This window comes from Rosa chinensis, chromosome 2, assembly GCF_002994745.2.
Source record: "Rosa chinensis cultivar Old Blush chromosome 2, RchiOBHm-V2, whole genome shotgun sequence".
In the NCBI taxonomy this organism is placed as follows: Eukaryota; Viridiplantae; Streptophyta; class Magnoliopsida; order Rosales; family Rosaceae; genus Rosa; species Rosa chinensis.
The window spans coordinates 71399541-71416834 of NC_037089.1; the positions used below are offsets into that span (position 1 = coordinate 71399541).

General features: G+C 43.6%; 1 protein-coding gene across 1 annotated transcript; it reads left to right on the top strand.

Annotated features, from left to right (window-relative positions):
- The first annotated feature begins 10374 nt into the window (after window positions 1-10374).
- On the top strand, window positions 10375-12112 carry LOC112188913 (DNA-binding protein HEXBP). Its single transcript, XM_024328143.2, has 3 exons — window positions 10375-11097; window positions 11183-11404; window positions 11554-12112. The coding sequence occupies exons 1-3, from the start codon at window positions 10495-10497 to the stop codon at window positions 11851-11853; spliced, it is 1125 nt and encodes a 374-aa protein (XP_024183911.1). The 5' UTR covers window positions 10375-10494; the 3' UTR covers window positions 11854-12112.
- Window positions 12113-17294: the final 5182 nt, after the last annotated feature.

Below are 17294 nucleotides of genomic sequence, written 5' to 3' on the forward strand. Positions count from 1 at the left end.
TGACTGGATCAAGAAGTCTCAACTCGTTTGGTCGTCAAGTCAAAACGCACCGCCGGGGCAGGTTGTAGTTCGCGCCTAGGCTGAGGGTGCCCGCTCAGGTAGTGGGGAGAGTAATGTGCGTCCGGCGGAAGACTCTCAGCAGACCCCGCCCCCTACCTAGTCCGAGGTCTCTCGTGCAGGCTTTCTGGCCGTCCACACCAGGGTGGATGGTACCATTGTAATGCCTAGCCCTATCGCTCGTGGGTCCGATCAGGCGAGCCGTCAGTCTGAGCAACAACCGCAGCCAAAGGGCAAGACTGCCGCTGATGCCCCTCATCAATGAAGCCATCTCCACAGCTTGAAGAAGTGCCGTTGAGGCCTTTGTTTGTTTGTTTGTTTTTTTTTTTTTTTTTGCGCCGCTAAGGCCTTTGTAATCAACAATATTCTTGGGCGGGGATTCCCGACCCCTAAAATGCAATTGATAGTTTGTTTCTGAAATGTTTCTAAGTGTGGATGTGTTTGCTGATTACATTATTTGAATATGTTTGAATCACTAGAGTTTTTACTGCTTGTTTTGTGGCTCAATGAAACATTAAAGGGATTAAAATTGTTCCAAGTGCACGATGTAGCGGGCGTAGTCTGCCGAATATTGTTGGCGTTGCCAGTTGATTCTTGTGCTTGGACTTGGCAACAATGGTTTGAACAATTCCTCGTTTGATTAATAGCTGATATGTCAGCTTTTACAAAAAATGGGGTTGTACCCGTTTGGTAGCTTCCCTTAGATAAATATTGAGTCAAAAATTTAGCTAAGCCAAGATGCTCTAGAGTAGCAGTATGTCTACTTGTAATAATACCGAAGGTGTTTGGTATTCCAAGGGTGGGTCGTTGTGGCGCCATTTTTGTCCATTAGGTATAAGGTGCCGGGGCTAGCGACTTCCACAATTTTGTATGGACCCTCCCAAGTTGGGTGGAGTGTTGTTGGCTGTGGAATGACTTCCTTCATTACCCAGTCCCCTAGTTGGAGGTTCCGGGCTTTGACCCTGACGTTGTACAAACGTGATACCCGCTGCTTGTTTTGCAAATTGTGCAAATGGACCTTGTATCGTTTTTCCTCTAGGAGCTCTCTGTCGAGGTTGACGCCCTTGCTATTGGTCTCGGTGCAGTAGCCTTCGACCCTAGTGGTGGGTTGAGTTACCTCAATAGGTAGAACAACCTCAGTTCCGAACATCACGCAGAATGGTGTTTCACCAGTGGCGGAAGTTGGGGTAGTTCTGATGGCCCACAGAACTTCCAGAAGTTTCTCTGCCCATAAACCCTTGGTGTCGTCGAGTTTCTTTTTTAGCAGTTTCTTGATTATCTTGTTTGTTGCTTTGACCTGACCGTTGGTTTGGGGGTGAGCGACAGATGCAAAACTCATCTTTGTGCCCAGGTTAGCGGTGAAAGAAATAAGTTCCTTATTGTTAAACTGTGTGCCGTTGTCTGTGATGATTGTGTGGGGGACGCCATAGCGGCAATAGATGTTCTTCTAGAGGAAGTGAGTTACCTTGGCGGTGGTGATTACCGTCAGTGGTTCCGCCTCTATCCACTTGCTGTTATAGTCTATGGCAACAATGATGTATTTGAACTAGCCCTTGGCGGTTTGGAATTTTCCCATTAAGTCCAAGCCCCACGTGGAATGGATCCATGGACCAATGATGATCGACAGTGGTTCCGCCGGGGCATATGGGAGCTCAGCATACTGTTGACATTTGTGGCAAGATTTCGATATCCTTCTGGCGTAGTCGCCGAGCATAAGCCAAAAGTAGCCTTGTCGCATTGTGAGATTGGCCAAGGATCTGGCGCCCGAGTGGTTTCCACATTCCCTACCGTATATCATTGTCAGAATGACCTTTCCCTCCTCTGGGATTAGACACCAGAGGTTGGGATGGGTGAACCCCTGGCGGTAAAGCTTGCCATTCTGGATGTTGTAGCGGGTCGCTTTCTGCTTGAGCTATTGTGCTTTGACCTTGTCCTATGGCAATGTTCCATTGCGCTTGTGTTCAATGATCTTGTTCATCCAACTGGGATTGACCTCAATGTTGAAGATCTTTGCTAGGGTTTTTGTGATGATAGGCCTGTCAAGACACTCCACCCTTGTGTCCACTGGACTTTGGTGTGGTTGAGCGGTTGCTATTCTTGTTAGTGAATCAGTCTTGGTGTTCTTTTCCCTGGGGATCTGTGTGATGGTGTGAAATTTGAATTTTTTGAGAACCGTTTTAACGTACCCCAAGTACGCCGCCAACTGTTGGTCTTTGGCCTGGAAACTGTCATTGACCTGGTTAACGACAAGATGGGAGTCGCTGAATATGTTGACACTGTCAGACCCTGAGTCGATGGCGAAGAGTAGGCTGGCAATGAGCGCTTCGTACTCCGCCATGTTGTTTGAGGCATTGAAGTTGAATTTTAACGCGTATTCCACGTTTAGTCCCCCTGGCCCTGTTAGGATGACTCCGGCGCCGCTTGCCCTGGCACAAGCTGAGCCGTCCACGTGTAGGTTCCAGTTCGATTGCTGGGGGGCTTGTCCTTCATCAGTTATCATTTCTGTGCTGGGCTCTACCTTGATGTTGGGGTCAACCTGATGCTCAGTGAGCTCAGCAATGAAGTCCGCCACCCCTTGGCCCTTCATGGCAGTTTTTGGTTTGTAGTCAATGTCGAACTCACTGAGCTCGATGACCCACTTGTTGAGACATCCTGAGCCTGAGTGTTCAGGGTTTTGCAGTACTTGTACGCTCAGTGGTTGATTTGTTAAGACATGAATTGTGTGGGCCTGAAAATACTGGAGGAGGCACCTAGCGGGTATGATGAGTGCGAGAGCAAGCTGTTCCAGGGGGGATATCTTGTTTCGGCTCCGTTCATGCCTCTGCTTGAGTAGAAGACGGGGAGCTCATCCTGGCCGTCCGACTGGAAAATGGCGCAGCTTACCGCTGACTGTGATACCACTAGGTATATGTACAATGTTTCTCCCTGCACTGGCGCAGCTTACCGCTGCTGCCGAGTACTCCTTCAAGTTTTGACACGCTGCCTCATAGTCTGGGTTCCAGTCGATGGCCTTCTTGTGGGTTGTTTTCAGGACTTTGAAAAATGGGAGACATTTGTCAGTGAGTCTTGAGATAAACCGAGAGAGGGCGGTTAGCTTTCCCTGGAGGCTTTGAACGTGCCTTTTCCACTCTGGAGCCTTCATGTTGAGGATGGCTTGTACCTTGTCAGGGTTGGCCTCTATGCCCCGCTCGCTGACTATGTAACCTAGAAATTTGCTAGTGGTGACGCCGAAGCAACATTTTTCTGGGTTAAGGGGCATACCATAGGCCAATAGAATGGCGAATATAATTCTGAGGTTTGCCACGTGTCCGCTGGCCTTTATGCTTTTTACCAACATATCGTCCACATAGACCTCGATGATTTTTTCCAGATGCTCAGAGAACATAGCGTTCATCAGCCGCTGGTAAGTTTCACCGGCATTCTTCAGACCGAAAGGCATGACATTGTAGCAGTGTAGGCCCTTGTTGGTGGTGAAGGAGGTGTACTCTTGGTCACCAGGGTGCATCTTGATCTGATTGTAGCCGGAGAAGGCATCCATCATGCTGAGTAGCTCGTGGCCAACGGTTGCATCGACCAGTTGGTCTATGCAAGGTAGCGGGAAACTGTCCTTGGGGCATGCCTTGTTGAGGCCCTTGAAATCGACACACATGCGCCACTTTCCGCTAGGTTTTTTTACCATGACCAAGTTGGAAATCCACTTATGGTAAGTTACTTAGCGGATGAATCCAATGCTCTGGAGCTTGGGAACCTCTTCTCCTATTGCACGGTATCTCTTCTCATCAAAGGCCCTTCGTCGCTGCTTGATGGGGTTAGCGGAAGGTTTGATACTCACATTGTGCGTTATGATCTCGGGGGATATGCCTGGCATGTCAACGTAGGACCATGCAAAGACGGTGGCATTGTCACGTAGAAACTGGGTGAGTTCCGCCGCTACCTCTGGGTCTAGTTGAGCGCCGATATGGACTGTCCGCTCAGGGTGCTCGTCGGAGATGCTGATAACCCTCAAGGATGTTTCTGGGTTGACAGGCTCCTTTTTGACATATTTCTTCCCTAGGGTCCTCAAAGATATTTGGTGCCGTTGCATGATTTTCCACTGCTAGGAGTTCATTGCAACCCTCTGATCGTGCCACGGTTGTGGAGTAGCATTCTCGTGCCAGTTGTTGACTTCCCTTCACACAGCCCGTTCCATTGGGAGTAGGGAACTGCATGAGGAGCATGTACCCAGCGATGATGCATTTGAGTTTGTTAAGTGCCAATCGACCAATGATGGTATTATATGAACTGAAGCAGTCCACAATGATGAACTCTGTATGGATTTCCGCCATATGTGGACTGGCGCCGATAACCAGTCACATGTAGTCAGAACCCAATGGTTGTGTGATGTCACCGAAAAAGCTAAGTAGTGGCTTATGATCCTGCAGTAGTTTTTTGTTCCGCCGAAATTTGTCGTAGCACTTGTTGAAGATGACATTTACAGCGGAGCCGCTGTCGACAAGGATCCTTCCCACTGACCATTTATCGAGTATGGCGTCGATCAAGAATGGATCGTCGTGGGGCAGATGTACTCCACATTCCTCTTCCTCTGAGAAGGTAATGGGCTCCTAACCAGCTTTGGGGAGTTTAGTGGATCTCTCATAGCAGATGTTGCACACCTCCTTAGGGTGATTAGCACGCGCATAGCTCTTTTTTTTCTCTGTGAGACATATTGGTGATTGGAGCACCACCATCGATAGTGTTGATGTGGCCCAAGGGCTCAATGTTAGCGATCACGGGTAGTGGTTGGTGTACCTTGAATTGTTCCTTCTTATCGTCTCGGTATAGAGTCTCGATGGCTGTTTTGAGGGCGTTACAATTGTTGGTGTTGTGGCCGCTGTCCTCGTGATATTTGCACCACTTGCCAGTGTTTCTGGGCTTTCCCACCTTTAGGTATTTCCTTGGGGGTAGTGGCGGTATCTAGTCCTTGCACTGGGCGTATATTTCTTCATTCGAGGCTGTGAGGACTGTAAACACTGCGTACCGCTGGGATGACTCCTGCTTATTACGGTTATCCCCATGAGATGAGCAGTTGCCCTTATTGTATTGTTGGTCCTTCTGCTGCTTGCTTTAGTAGTTGCCCTGCTGCCACTCTCTCTTCTTATCAGTTGGAGGCGTGGCGGAGGTTTTGCTAGCGGTTTCCTGATGGTTGGCGGAGGGTTGGGTGGACTTTACAGGCGTTGGTGGTGGGGGGGGGGGGCTTCTCCATATGTAATGAATTCTGCCTGTGCATGGATGACAGCCTCGCTCATGGCATGGTCGTAAGCGGCATTTGGATGGTTGTAATTGAGGTGATAGAGAAATGGTCCCTTGAGGAGTCCCTGCTTGAAAGCCGCAAGCGCCATTGTTTTATCAAGATCACGGCACTGGGACGTTGTTGCACGCCACCTGGTGACTAATGCCTTCAATGTCTCCTCCGCCCCCTGCTTGAGGTTGAATAGTTGAGATGTATTGTGGTGTCTGGCAGCCAATAGGATGAACCGAGAGAGGAAAGCATTTGATAGTGCATTGAACGAGTCGATGGACCCTGGCGGGCACTCAAAAAACCAACTCATTACCTCACTATCCAGCGCTTTGCTGAACAAGTGGTAGAGGGTGGCGTCATCGAAGCCTTTGTTATTGGTGACTTTTTTGAAGGTGTCCATATGGACAAAGGGGTCAGTCATGCCGCTGTAATGTGACATCTTTGGTGTCTTTGCGTGTGCTGGGCGGATGGCATGCAGGATCCTGGCGGTGAGTGGTCCTGGTCTGGACGTAAATAGTGGATTTGGTATTGGCGCTGGGGTTCCTGTCTCAGCCTGGATTAGCCTTTGCTCTAATTGTTGCATCCTCTCCAGTATTAGGGCGGTTGTGTTTCCATTGGGTCCTGCCTGGATGTTCCGCTGAACCAGCTCTTGCATGGGGACAGGTATATTACCCTCGGTTCTGGCCCTGATTGTTAAGTGACTGGTGTGTGGCTGTGACTTCACCTCCTGCTCCAACATTAGTCTGGGTTCAGGAGGTCGTTCCATTCCCCGTAGCTCTGGTGGGTTTAACGGTACCTGCATCTGTACTATTGGTCCGGGTACTAATCCGCCTGTGTTGGGTTGACTGTGCCTGGTGCTCCGCGATTGCTCGTTTTGCGCTGGGTTGGCGTTTGCTTCCAGCGCCCTCTTCAGCTCCTCAAATTTTGACATCAGCGTGGCCACCTACTTTTGTGCCTCGGCCTTTTCTCTACGCTCCTGCTTGCTCTCTCGATTTGCCTTGTGAAGGTCGGCTAATGATAGGTCATACATGGAGGAGAGGTCCTGCACCAGAGGATGGCTGCTGCTCGACTGAGCCTCCACTGTAGGTTGGGTTGGTGGGACCTGGGAGCAGGCCTGGGGTTCCCCGTCGAGGTTGACCAGCGTGCCGAATAGTGCACGGTTAACGTTAACCTCTGTAGGACATAAATGAGTCTTTGTCAGAAAGCATAATGAGAAGAATGAAGTCTTAAGGTACAAGACTCGCCTTGTGGCGCAAGGTTTCTCACAACACCCTGGAATTGACTACGAGGAGACATACTCTCCCGTAATGGAAAATATAACGTTCCGCTCCTTAGTTAGCTTAGTAATTTCCGAAGGACTGGAAATGCAGCTCATGGATGTGGTTACTGCATATCTCTATGGGGATCTAGATTCAGAGATATATATGAAAAGTGCCTAATGGCCTTACATTACCCAAGTCAAGTGACTCTAAACCACAGAGTGCATTTGCAATTAAGTTGAAACGCTCACTTTACGGATTGAAACGCTCACTTTACGGATTGAAACAATCCGGGCGGATGTGGTATACCAGTCTAAGTGACTACTTGATTGGGAAGGGATATAAGAACGATGAAGTATGCCCCTGCGTATTCATAAAGAAAACAAGTTCTGGATTTTGCAATTGTAGCTGTATATGTTGATAATATGAACATAATAGGTACTCTTGATGAAATAAGAGAAACCGTGAGCTACTTGAAATCCGAATTTGAGATGAAGGATCTTAGGAAAACTTGATTCTATCTAGGCCTTGAACTAGAACACCGAGTTTGTGGAATACTAATCCACCAGTTTGCATATGTCCAAAAGTCAGGTGATATAACATGGACAAATCGCATCCTGCTAGCACTCCCATGATCTGTCGAAGCTTGGATACAAGGAAAGATCCATTTCATCCAAAGGAAGATGACGAAGAGGTGTTGGGAGCTGAAATTCCCTATCTAAGTGCAATAGGCGCATTATTATACCAAGCCTAATGTACTCGACAAGACATTGCATTCTCAGTGAACTTGTTAGCTAGATTTAGCTCAACGCCAACGCAGCTTCATTGGAATGGTATCAAGAACATTTTCCGATACCTAAAAGGAATCATTGACTTGGGACTGTTCTTTCCCTACAGAGAGACAAGAGGGACCGCAGATGGAACTGCAATCCCTAAAGGAAATGTTGATGGCCAAAGCGCCACTCCCTACACCGAAATGCCAAATGACGATTTTTTGGTTCTACTGATACTGGGTATCTCTCTGACCCACATAAAGATCGTTCCCAAACTGGTTATGTATTTACCAATGGGAACACGGTGATATCTTGGAGATCAACCAAGCAAACCCAAGTGGCTACCTCCTCGAACCACTCAGAGATCATTACTCTACATGAGGCGGTTAGTGAGTGTGTACGGTTAAGAGCTATCATCACACATATTCGAGGGACTAGTGGTTTGAGTTCTACCACTGAAGAGCCTACTTGCATTAATAAAGATAATGCAGCTTGCATCGAACATATGAAGCTAGGGCATATCAAGGGTGATAATACAAAACACATATCACTAAAGTTTTCTACAATCAGCAACAACAGGCCCTCCTCAAGATTCAAGCGAATCAAGTAAGGTCTGAGGAGAATATGGCAGATTTGTTCACCAAATCATTGCCTATGGCCATATTTGAGAAACATGTGAAAAGCATAGGAATGTGAAGACTTTCCAAGCTCCCTTGATTAATGTAAGGATTAGGGGGAGGTGTAGACGTTAGGGGAGTCTAACACACACATGTCATCCTCAAATGTAAAAGGTGCGTTGTGCTCTTTTCCTTCGACCAAGGTGTATTTTTGTCCCACAGGGTTTTTATTGTTACTTGGCAAGGTTTTTAGTGAGCCAACAACTTATGCACCATTTCGTCTTTGACTTGGCACAAGGGGGAGTGTTAAAGGAAAAACATATGATGTGCCTTCGTCAAAGCAACTGACGGAGAGGGAATCAAGGAATCAGCGATTACCATCAATCAGCACAATTATAGATCAATCAGCATTCAATGTATTTAATGTAATTAATATTTCCGTTGTAATTCTATCCCTATATAAAGGGACTATGAAATGAAATGAGTAGACCAATTCCATCTCATTTTTACTTTAACAATATGTTCATTTTTCATTGGTTGTTGATTAACTCTTCTCTTAGCATTGTGGTTGTTTTTCCTTTGATTCAAATATGGGAATTTAGGTTTTCATCTTGTGTTTTATGTGTTTTCTTTGTATTCTGGAGTAAAGTTTATAGGGAGCAATTTTAAAAAATATGAAGGAAAAAAAAGATTTTTATTACGTGTATAAATATATATATATATTTTTTTAGAATGCTTGTATAAATACTTTTGGCTTCAAAACAAGGGAAATTTAATGAGTTCTTTTAAAAAAAAATATGAAGTACGGAAGTATTTTTTTTTAAAAAGTAAGTACACATTTTATTTGCATATAATACATAAAATTTTGTTGAGAAAAATTTTATCCACCATTAGTCTGATTTATTTATTTATTTATTTGTAGGGGGTTTTGGTTTTGTAATTTTGATGTGATAAGTGAATTGATGGGTAAGAAACAACGATAAGAAATGAGTCACTTTTACAATTTAGGGTTTACGGTTTTGAGAATTTGGTTTGTGTTTCCCGGAGAGGAGAAAAGAGTTTGTCACCCTACTTGCATCCATGTTCCATTCGGCAGCGCATCCTCAGGACGTCGTCATCAAACGAGTAGGTCTGGTTTGTCAGTTCACCAATGATGGTCTAGAACAGAGTACAGGTTGGGACAGGGAGGATTGATGGTGGAGTTATGATAGCCTGTAACCACTGAGGACGAGGAGAAGTCTGCAACCGCCAACTTAGGCTAACAAAGCTTGGATCCGCCTTTCACCATGGTCGTGGAAGCCTGATGGAGGGTGAGATACTCAATTGACGAAGTGCTCTAGATCCCGCTAGAATCTGGGAGCAATGGCGATCCGGTCACTATTGTCGGGTGTGCTTCAATGAACCTGGTTCAATGTCTGTGTGTTTCCCCGGTAGTGGGGATTGATGAGGAGTTAGTCCGGCTGCTGCTGTCGTCCGTGATTCGACGACATGGTGGTTCGTTGGTTAAGATGCCATGTTTTCGAGAGGAAGCAGTTAAGGCTAATGGGAAACATGGGTCGTGGGCCTATTTTATGTTGTTGGGCCTTTGCTAGTGGGCTTATATTATGTCTTATTTATTTTCAATCCTTTGTTTAAAGTTTAGGTGTATTTTATTTACAATAAATCTCTGCCAACTCTTGGTAAGGTCATGTGGGCTCTGGATTGGACTGCATACTCAGTATGCCTTGTGTGCCTTAGCGAGGCAACATATCATGAATTGGGTGCAACCTCCTAGTGGCAGGATGAAACGTCTTGTTAGCAGATTTATTTCTAGTCGTCAGCATATTGAGAAAGTTATTTTATAGTTGTATGACATTGCTTTAATTTTCTGATATGCCACCATTATTGTAAAGCAAATACAGTAATCGATATAACACTCATTGCTAATCGATGCATGTTCGAATAAATTATAGTAGTAGAGACTCTTGTTATTATTTGAGATGTCATCTTGAGCTGTATTGTAATATTGAGTGTAGGCACTACCCCCTTTGCATTTCTCAGTTTCATTAATAAAAAACTAGAAACTGCTCACACCCTCTGGGTGTGGAAAAGTGGGTGATTATCAGTTTAAAAATGGGTAGTTGATATTTTTTTTTATTGTTTTAGTGTTTTGACGATTATGTCATGTAGAATGAAAATTGTGCTTTGTTTTTTTAATATTTTAAGGGTATTTTAGTACATTTTTTTAGTTTTGGCTAACAAAGCCTGTTCTATTAATATTAGTATAGATTAAGAGCGGCTGCATCAATCTTTATTTAAAATAAAAGTAAATTAATGGGTTAAATTTACAAAAGTACCGAAGTAAAAGGACTTTTGGTCAGCCAAAAAAAAAAAAAGCCGGGAAAGCGCGGGATTTTTGGTCAAAGAAGGGGCAAAATCAAAATTTTAAACAAAAAGAGGCAACAGCAAATTCGAGTTCAATTCCTAATTGGCTCACTGTTTCGTTCATCTCTGCAATTTCAGAGCCACAGATGAAGACGGAAGCACCCGGATTTCTGATCCAAATCGACGACGACGTAGACGACGACTTCCTTTCTCAGGTTGCCGCCGCCGAGGCCCATGCTCTCGCGAACAAGCGCCGCCGTATCGCCACCCCCACGCTCTCCCCAAACGCCGTCGCGTCGGCACCTCCTCCACCAGGCGCAGCGAATCCGAAGGAGAGATCCGACTCCGAAGCCGACGGCGGTCTCTACATCGCGGCGCTCAAAGGAAACCAGAGCGCGTTCTCCGAGCCTCCGCGCGGCGGTGGATTTGGCAGAGGGCGAGTCGGCGGGGCCGTAGCGGCCTCGGGAAACGACGGCGTTTTGGGCGGTGATGCGTGCTTCAAGTGCGGGAAATCGGGACACTGGGCTCGCGATTGCGATGCCCCAGGCGGAGGAAGAGGAGGAGGAGGCGGGGGGTATAATGGTAATTACGGCGGCGGAGCGTATAATGGTAATTACGGCGGCGACGCTGCGTCCGCCATTTTGTTTCCTGAGAAAAGCTGCCCCTGTGGATCTGGAACCTGCGTGGTGCTCACTGCAAATACTGAGAAGAATCGAGGTCGAAAATTCTACAAATGCCCACTTAGACAGGTACGCAAACAAATTTCCTTTCTTTTCTTGGATTTAATAGTGGAATGGATGCTAAGGGTTGTTGTGTTTGTTCAAATTTTGATAGGAAAATGGGGGTTGTGGTTTCTTTGAGTGGTGTGATAATGCTTCTGGGCCTAATGCCATGGCTGGTGCTGGTAGTGGTAGCTTTAGTAGGACCCAAAACTATGCATCTGATTCTACATTTCCAGCTCTTGAATGTCCCTGTGGTGGTGGGCAATGCCGAATCTTAACAGCTAAAACGGGCAAAAATATCGGCAGCCAATTCTATCGCTGTCCTGGAAATGAGGTACCCTCTAGTTTGTTGTGCTGAATTTATTGCTTTTGGTACAAGTAGATGAAAGTTTTTGGCGAGTGTGAAATCTGTCATGTATATGTAGAGTGTGTAGTTAAACTTGGGTGGTAGTGGTTAATAGATTAGTTACTTGGTTTATTTAGGGAAGCTCTTGCGGTTTCTTCAAGTGGTGCAATGAGAATACTGTGGCAGCTGGTAGTGTTCAAGGTGCACGAATCCCCAAGGTGGTTTATGGTTCAAGCGAGACAGGCAGCCAAGGGAGCTATGGTGTTAGGACTGGTTCTTCCTGTTACAAGTGTGGAAAGGAAGGGCATTGGGCAAGAGATTGCTCCGTTCCTTCAAACAATGCTCCGGTTGAATTTGGAGGACGGTCTGCTTCAACAAGCAGCTGCTATAAGTGTGGAAAGACGGGGCACTGGGCCAGGGACTGTCCTTCTGGTTAATATGCAGTCTGCCGATAAGCAGATTATTTTCTTGACTTCAATGCTTCTCTGTTTGAAATTCTCTAGAGTAGTTGTTTCTTGTTCTTATATGCGAGACTAGTTGTTTGACTTGTTTCTGGCTTGTGAATATAGTACTGGAGAAGTTGTTGAACAAGTAAACATGAACTTGAGGCCCTCGCTTGTCTTGCGTTCATTTTTCAATAGAAACTGCTCATTTGAGCTTCTTTCTCTGGAGTGCCTTAACCATATGGTCATTGATGTTTGCATAATTATACAAGTACATGTTTTTGGGTTTCTAATTGTGTGAATGGGTTATCGGTCCTTTTATTTTTATCCTCTGCTGTTTGTTATCGGTTTGATAAGGTTTGCTTTGACATAGGCCTCACCATTTGGCCCTTCGGCCCTAAACCTACCCTAAGTCCGCCCGACCCGGCCCTTGCATTAGGGCGGGCCGGCCCAACCCTTTTTTAAATAGGGTAGGGTATGGGTTATGTAAATGAAGCCCGACCCTACCCTACGGCCCGGCCCGATTGAGCCCGAAAGGGCCAAGCCCGGCCCGGCCCTAAAAGCCAGGCCCGGCCCAGCCCTAAAATTTATATTTTATTTTTATTATTTTTCTATATTACATATTTATATAAAAAGAAATAAGAAATATGTTATTTTAGAGAATGGGTATTAGATTGAACATTTGAACCCAATTAATATATGTAAATCTAATTTTTATATCATACACTCCAAAGAGAATGGACACTAATTTTTTTTATAAATCTATATTTTTATATCATACCTCCAAAGAGCAACCTCTATCAATTCAAAGAAAATGAGAAAATCAACCGTTTGATGTGATTATTACAATAAATTATGCGTGTGGTTAAAAATTTAGTCAATTTCACCATAGTTTTGAACCCGATCGGATTGGTCAACCATATTCACTTGTATGTTTCTTGGTTGACCGATGGCGTGACAACCGCAAAACGTGCTAATTTTTTTACATCACATTTTTAAATATTTCATCAATGGATCATGGATGTGCATACATATAAGATAAAAATTTCAAATTTAATTACAAATATGTTGGTCTATACCAATTTGCCTCCTAAAGTTGTATAACTTATACATTGCATTTAAATGATTGAGGTTACCCTCCATGAGCAAAATGGGGGACAAAATGGAATTTTTTAAAATAAACCGCTGGATGTTGTTTTCATATGAATATATGTTAGTGGTAGAAATTTCAGCAATTTCCGTCTTCAATTGGACCTCGATCTAACCGGTCAACTTAATACCCTAAATAGAACATAAAACAAATATGCTCTTAACCGGTCCTTGGCAATTCACTCTTTTTCGATCTTTCAGCTCCCACACTCTCATGGGTAGGGGGTCTACTTACGGATGTCAAAATTCCGCAACGTTTGTCCGCGCATGGTGCCGCTCCCCTTAGGGAAGTTTGCTTGTGCAAAGCGTTGACCGCTACGTTGGACGCCTTATTCACGGCAGATCGGCCTAATTTCTTTACACAATACCTATCAATGTTGTATAAACATATGAGAATTTTCAGATTGGTCGATTTTCATTTCAAAATTTTTGGATCGCACATAATCCTTATATGCCTTGTAATGTAGTATAACTAGTTTATTAGGCTTGTTACCCGCCATGAGCAAAATGGAGGACGAAATGCAATTTTTTAAAATGAACCGCTGGATGTTTTTTTCATATGAATATATGTTAGTGGTAGAAATTTCAGCAATTTCCGCCTTCGGTTGGACCTCGATCTACCCGGTCAACTTAATACCCTAAATAGAACATAAAACAAATATGCTCTTAACCGGTCCTTGGCAATTCACTTTTTTAGATCTTTCAGCTCCCACACTCTCATGGGTAGGGGGTCTACTTACGGATGTCAAAATTCCGCAACGTTTGTCCACGCATGGTGCCGCTCCCCTTAGGGAAGTTTGCTTGTGCAAAGCGTTGACCGCTACGTTGGACGCCTTATTCAAAGCAGATCGGCCTAATTTCTTTACACAATATCTATCAATGTTGTATAAACATATGAGAATTTTCAGATTGGTCGATTTTCATTTCAAAATTTTTGGATCGCACATAATCCTTATATGCCTTGTAATGTAGTATAACTAGTTTATTAGGCTTGTTAGCCTCCATGAGCAAAATGGGGGACGAAATAGAATTTTTTAAAATGAACCGCTGGATGTTGTTTTCATATGAATATATGTTAGTGGTAGAAATTTCAGCAATTTCCGCCTTCGGTTGGACCTCGATCTACCTGGTCAACTCAATACCCTTAATAGAACATAAAACAAATATGCACTTAACTGGTCCTTGGCAATTCACTTTTTTCGATCTTTCAGCTCTCACACTCTCATGGGTAGGGGGTCTACTTACGGATGTCAAAATTCTGCAACGTTTGTCCGCGCATGGTGCCGCTCCTCTTAGGGAAGTTTGCTTGTGCAAAGCGTTGACCGCTACGTTGGACTCCTTATTCACGGCAGATCGGCCTAATTTCTTTACACAATACCTATCAATGTTGTATAAATATATGAGAATTTTCAGATTGGTCGATTTTCATTTCAAAATTTTTGGATCGCACATAATCCTTATATGCCTTGTAATGTAGTATAACTAGTTTATTAGGCTTGTTGCCCTCCATGAGCATTGTCAGATTGATCGATTTCCATATCGAAATTTTTGGCACGCCCGAATAAGCCATAATTTTTTTATAGTTTTTCTATTTTTTAATTACGTTTCTCTTTTTTCTATAATATGCAATTTATCTCTTTCTTTGTAATTGATTTCATAAGTTTTGTTTTCTTTAATTTCTATTTTCTTTGTTACACAACAATTAATATTGGGAGATTTATATAGATAGTTAATTGAATATAACCACCTTAAGTAATATTAATAAATGTTATAAGTTACAAGTATTATATGAATATAAAATATGTTCAATAAAAAACAATGAGTCTTTTATCACTAATATATACCATTAAGCCATATTTTGAGAAGAAGAAAAATAATGTTTTTTTTTTGTTAAACAAAATAAGGTCCTTTTTGGCCCATTTCGGCCCTATTTGGTCCTATTTGAGGGCCGGCCCGACCCGGCCCTTTAGGCCCTAACGGATAGGGCTTTTCGGGCGGGTAAGGGTTAGCATATTTAAGCCCCAGCCCGACCCTACCCGGCCCTAAATTTTGTTGACTTTGACTCGGCCCGGCCCGGCCCGACCCTAAGCCCTAAAATTTAGGGTAGGGCCGGCCCTAACCCGGCCCATGATGACCCCTACTTTGACAGCTAGGTTGCTCTACTTGCGTCTTTTTGGTGTTTAGTGTTGTCCTTGAACTATGTGCTTTTGAATTGTTGAGATTATCGTCAGATTGGTTTCTGATATATATGTTCTCTGGTTTACCGATTTATGAAACATTCCAATAAGCTGAAAATTTTTGCTAGTTTAGATGCTGATTATGGTAGAGAAGTCCCCTCAGTAAATTTTAAGTCTTTGATATATGCTAGTTTAAGGATGATTAAGATACATGAATGAGGTCAAATCCTTGGTGGTGTTGGGAAAATTAATAAAATGAAAATAATAACTCCAACCACAAAAGGATAATATGCAAAGAAATAAAACGAGTAAAGGAAAGTGAACACCAGATATAACGTGGTTCAGCAAGATGCCTACGTCCACGGGGCAGCAACAACAAGAACTTCCACTATAATAATGTGGGTACAAGAGATACACAACTCCAAGAACACTACTTGAAGGAAACTCTCTCTCACACTTGTTTTGCTACCTAACCACAACTACACTCTCAACATGTAGTAAAACACTCTTCACTCTCTACTTGGATGAAGATGTTTTCTTCCTTATGCAGTTTTGACTCTGCCTTCAGGATTTCTGCACTCTTCCTTTCTTGTGCTTCTTCGACTGCCGATATGGGATTATATATCCCACACTCTCTCTTCAGCTCTCTCTTAATGCATGCTTTCTACTTTCTTCTTTTGCATGTTTTCTGCTACCTTTTTGCTTTCACCTTTTCCCTGTTTCCTGCGCAGAAAACATGCCTCCATGTTTTCTTTTGCTTTTTCATTTTGCAGCTGGCCCATCTCCTGCTTTCTTTCTTTGTCTCCTCCAAATAAGGAGGGACTGGCCCATCAGGTGGATTAAGTGGTTGACATATTCAAAGAAAAGGAGATGATAACCTATTTAATTATGAGAGATTCTTACGTAAGACAAACGTATCACGTGATTGGTAGAGTTGTGACCGGTAGAGTTGTCTAATAAGTGAATATGCAATGAAGTGTTTTAGGTATTTTATTTTAATAAGTAAGGAGAAATTCGGAACACACTTAAATTTTTTTTAGTTTTGATTGGGTTGTCTCACACTCTCACCGTCACGTGATACGTTTGCCTTATGTAAGAATCTCTCAATTATATCTCCATAAAGGGGGATTCACTTGCATACATGGGTTACAACTTGGTGAGAGAAGTGGCCAGCAAGATGGATCATACTTTTAACTTTTTTTTCTTTCATTTTTTGCTTATTTATTTATTTATTTTTTGAAAGGATTTATTTCTTTACTATTCTGGGTTTTTAGCTTTATGACTAGATACCCCAAATTTTTTATAATAGTTTTGAACCTTATACATAAAAGAACAGCTCTCTCTTAATGCATGCTTTCTACTTTCTTCTTTTGCATGTTTTCTGCTACCTTTTTGCTTTCACCTTTTCCCTGTTTCCTGCGCAGAAAACATGCCTCCATGTTTTCTTTTGCTTTTTCATTTTGCAGCTGGCCCATCTCCTGCTTTCTTTCTTTGTCTCCTCCAAATAAGGATGGACTGGCCCATCAATCTCCCCCTCCCGACTTAGATGGAGGGATGCGTCAGTCCTGACGCGCTTCTGCAAAACTCAAATTTTTGTTGTTGAACAACTTTGGTCAACATATCTGAAATGTTCTTGTTGGTGTGGATTTTCCTTAACTGGAAAAACTTCTTTGACATTGCATCTCGGATCCAATGATACCGATGATCAATGTGCTTAGTGCGAGGGTGATACATTGAATTTTTGCTCAAGTGAATAGCACTCTGACTATCACAATGTACCACATAATTTCCTTGCTTCACACCCAACTCTTGAACGAACCTTTGCAGCCATATCATTTCCTTGCCAGCTTCATTTGCTGCTAAGTACTCTGATTCTGTGGTGGATAATGCAACACACTTCTGTAACTTGGACTGCCATGACACAGCTCCCCTAGAAAATGTAAATAAGTATGCAGAAGTGGACTTTCGATTATCAAGGTCTCCTGCCAAATCTGCATCTGTAAAACCTTCCAAGATTGGTTCTGATCCACCAAACATAAACACAACTTTGAGCTGCCCCTCAAATATTTGAGTATCCACTTGAGAACTTCCCAATGCTCTCTGCCAGGA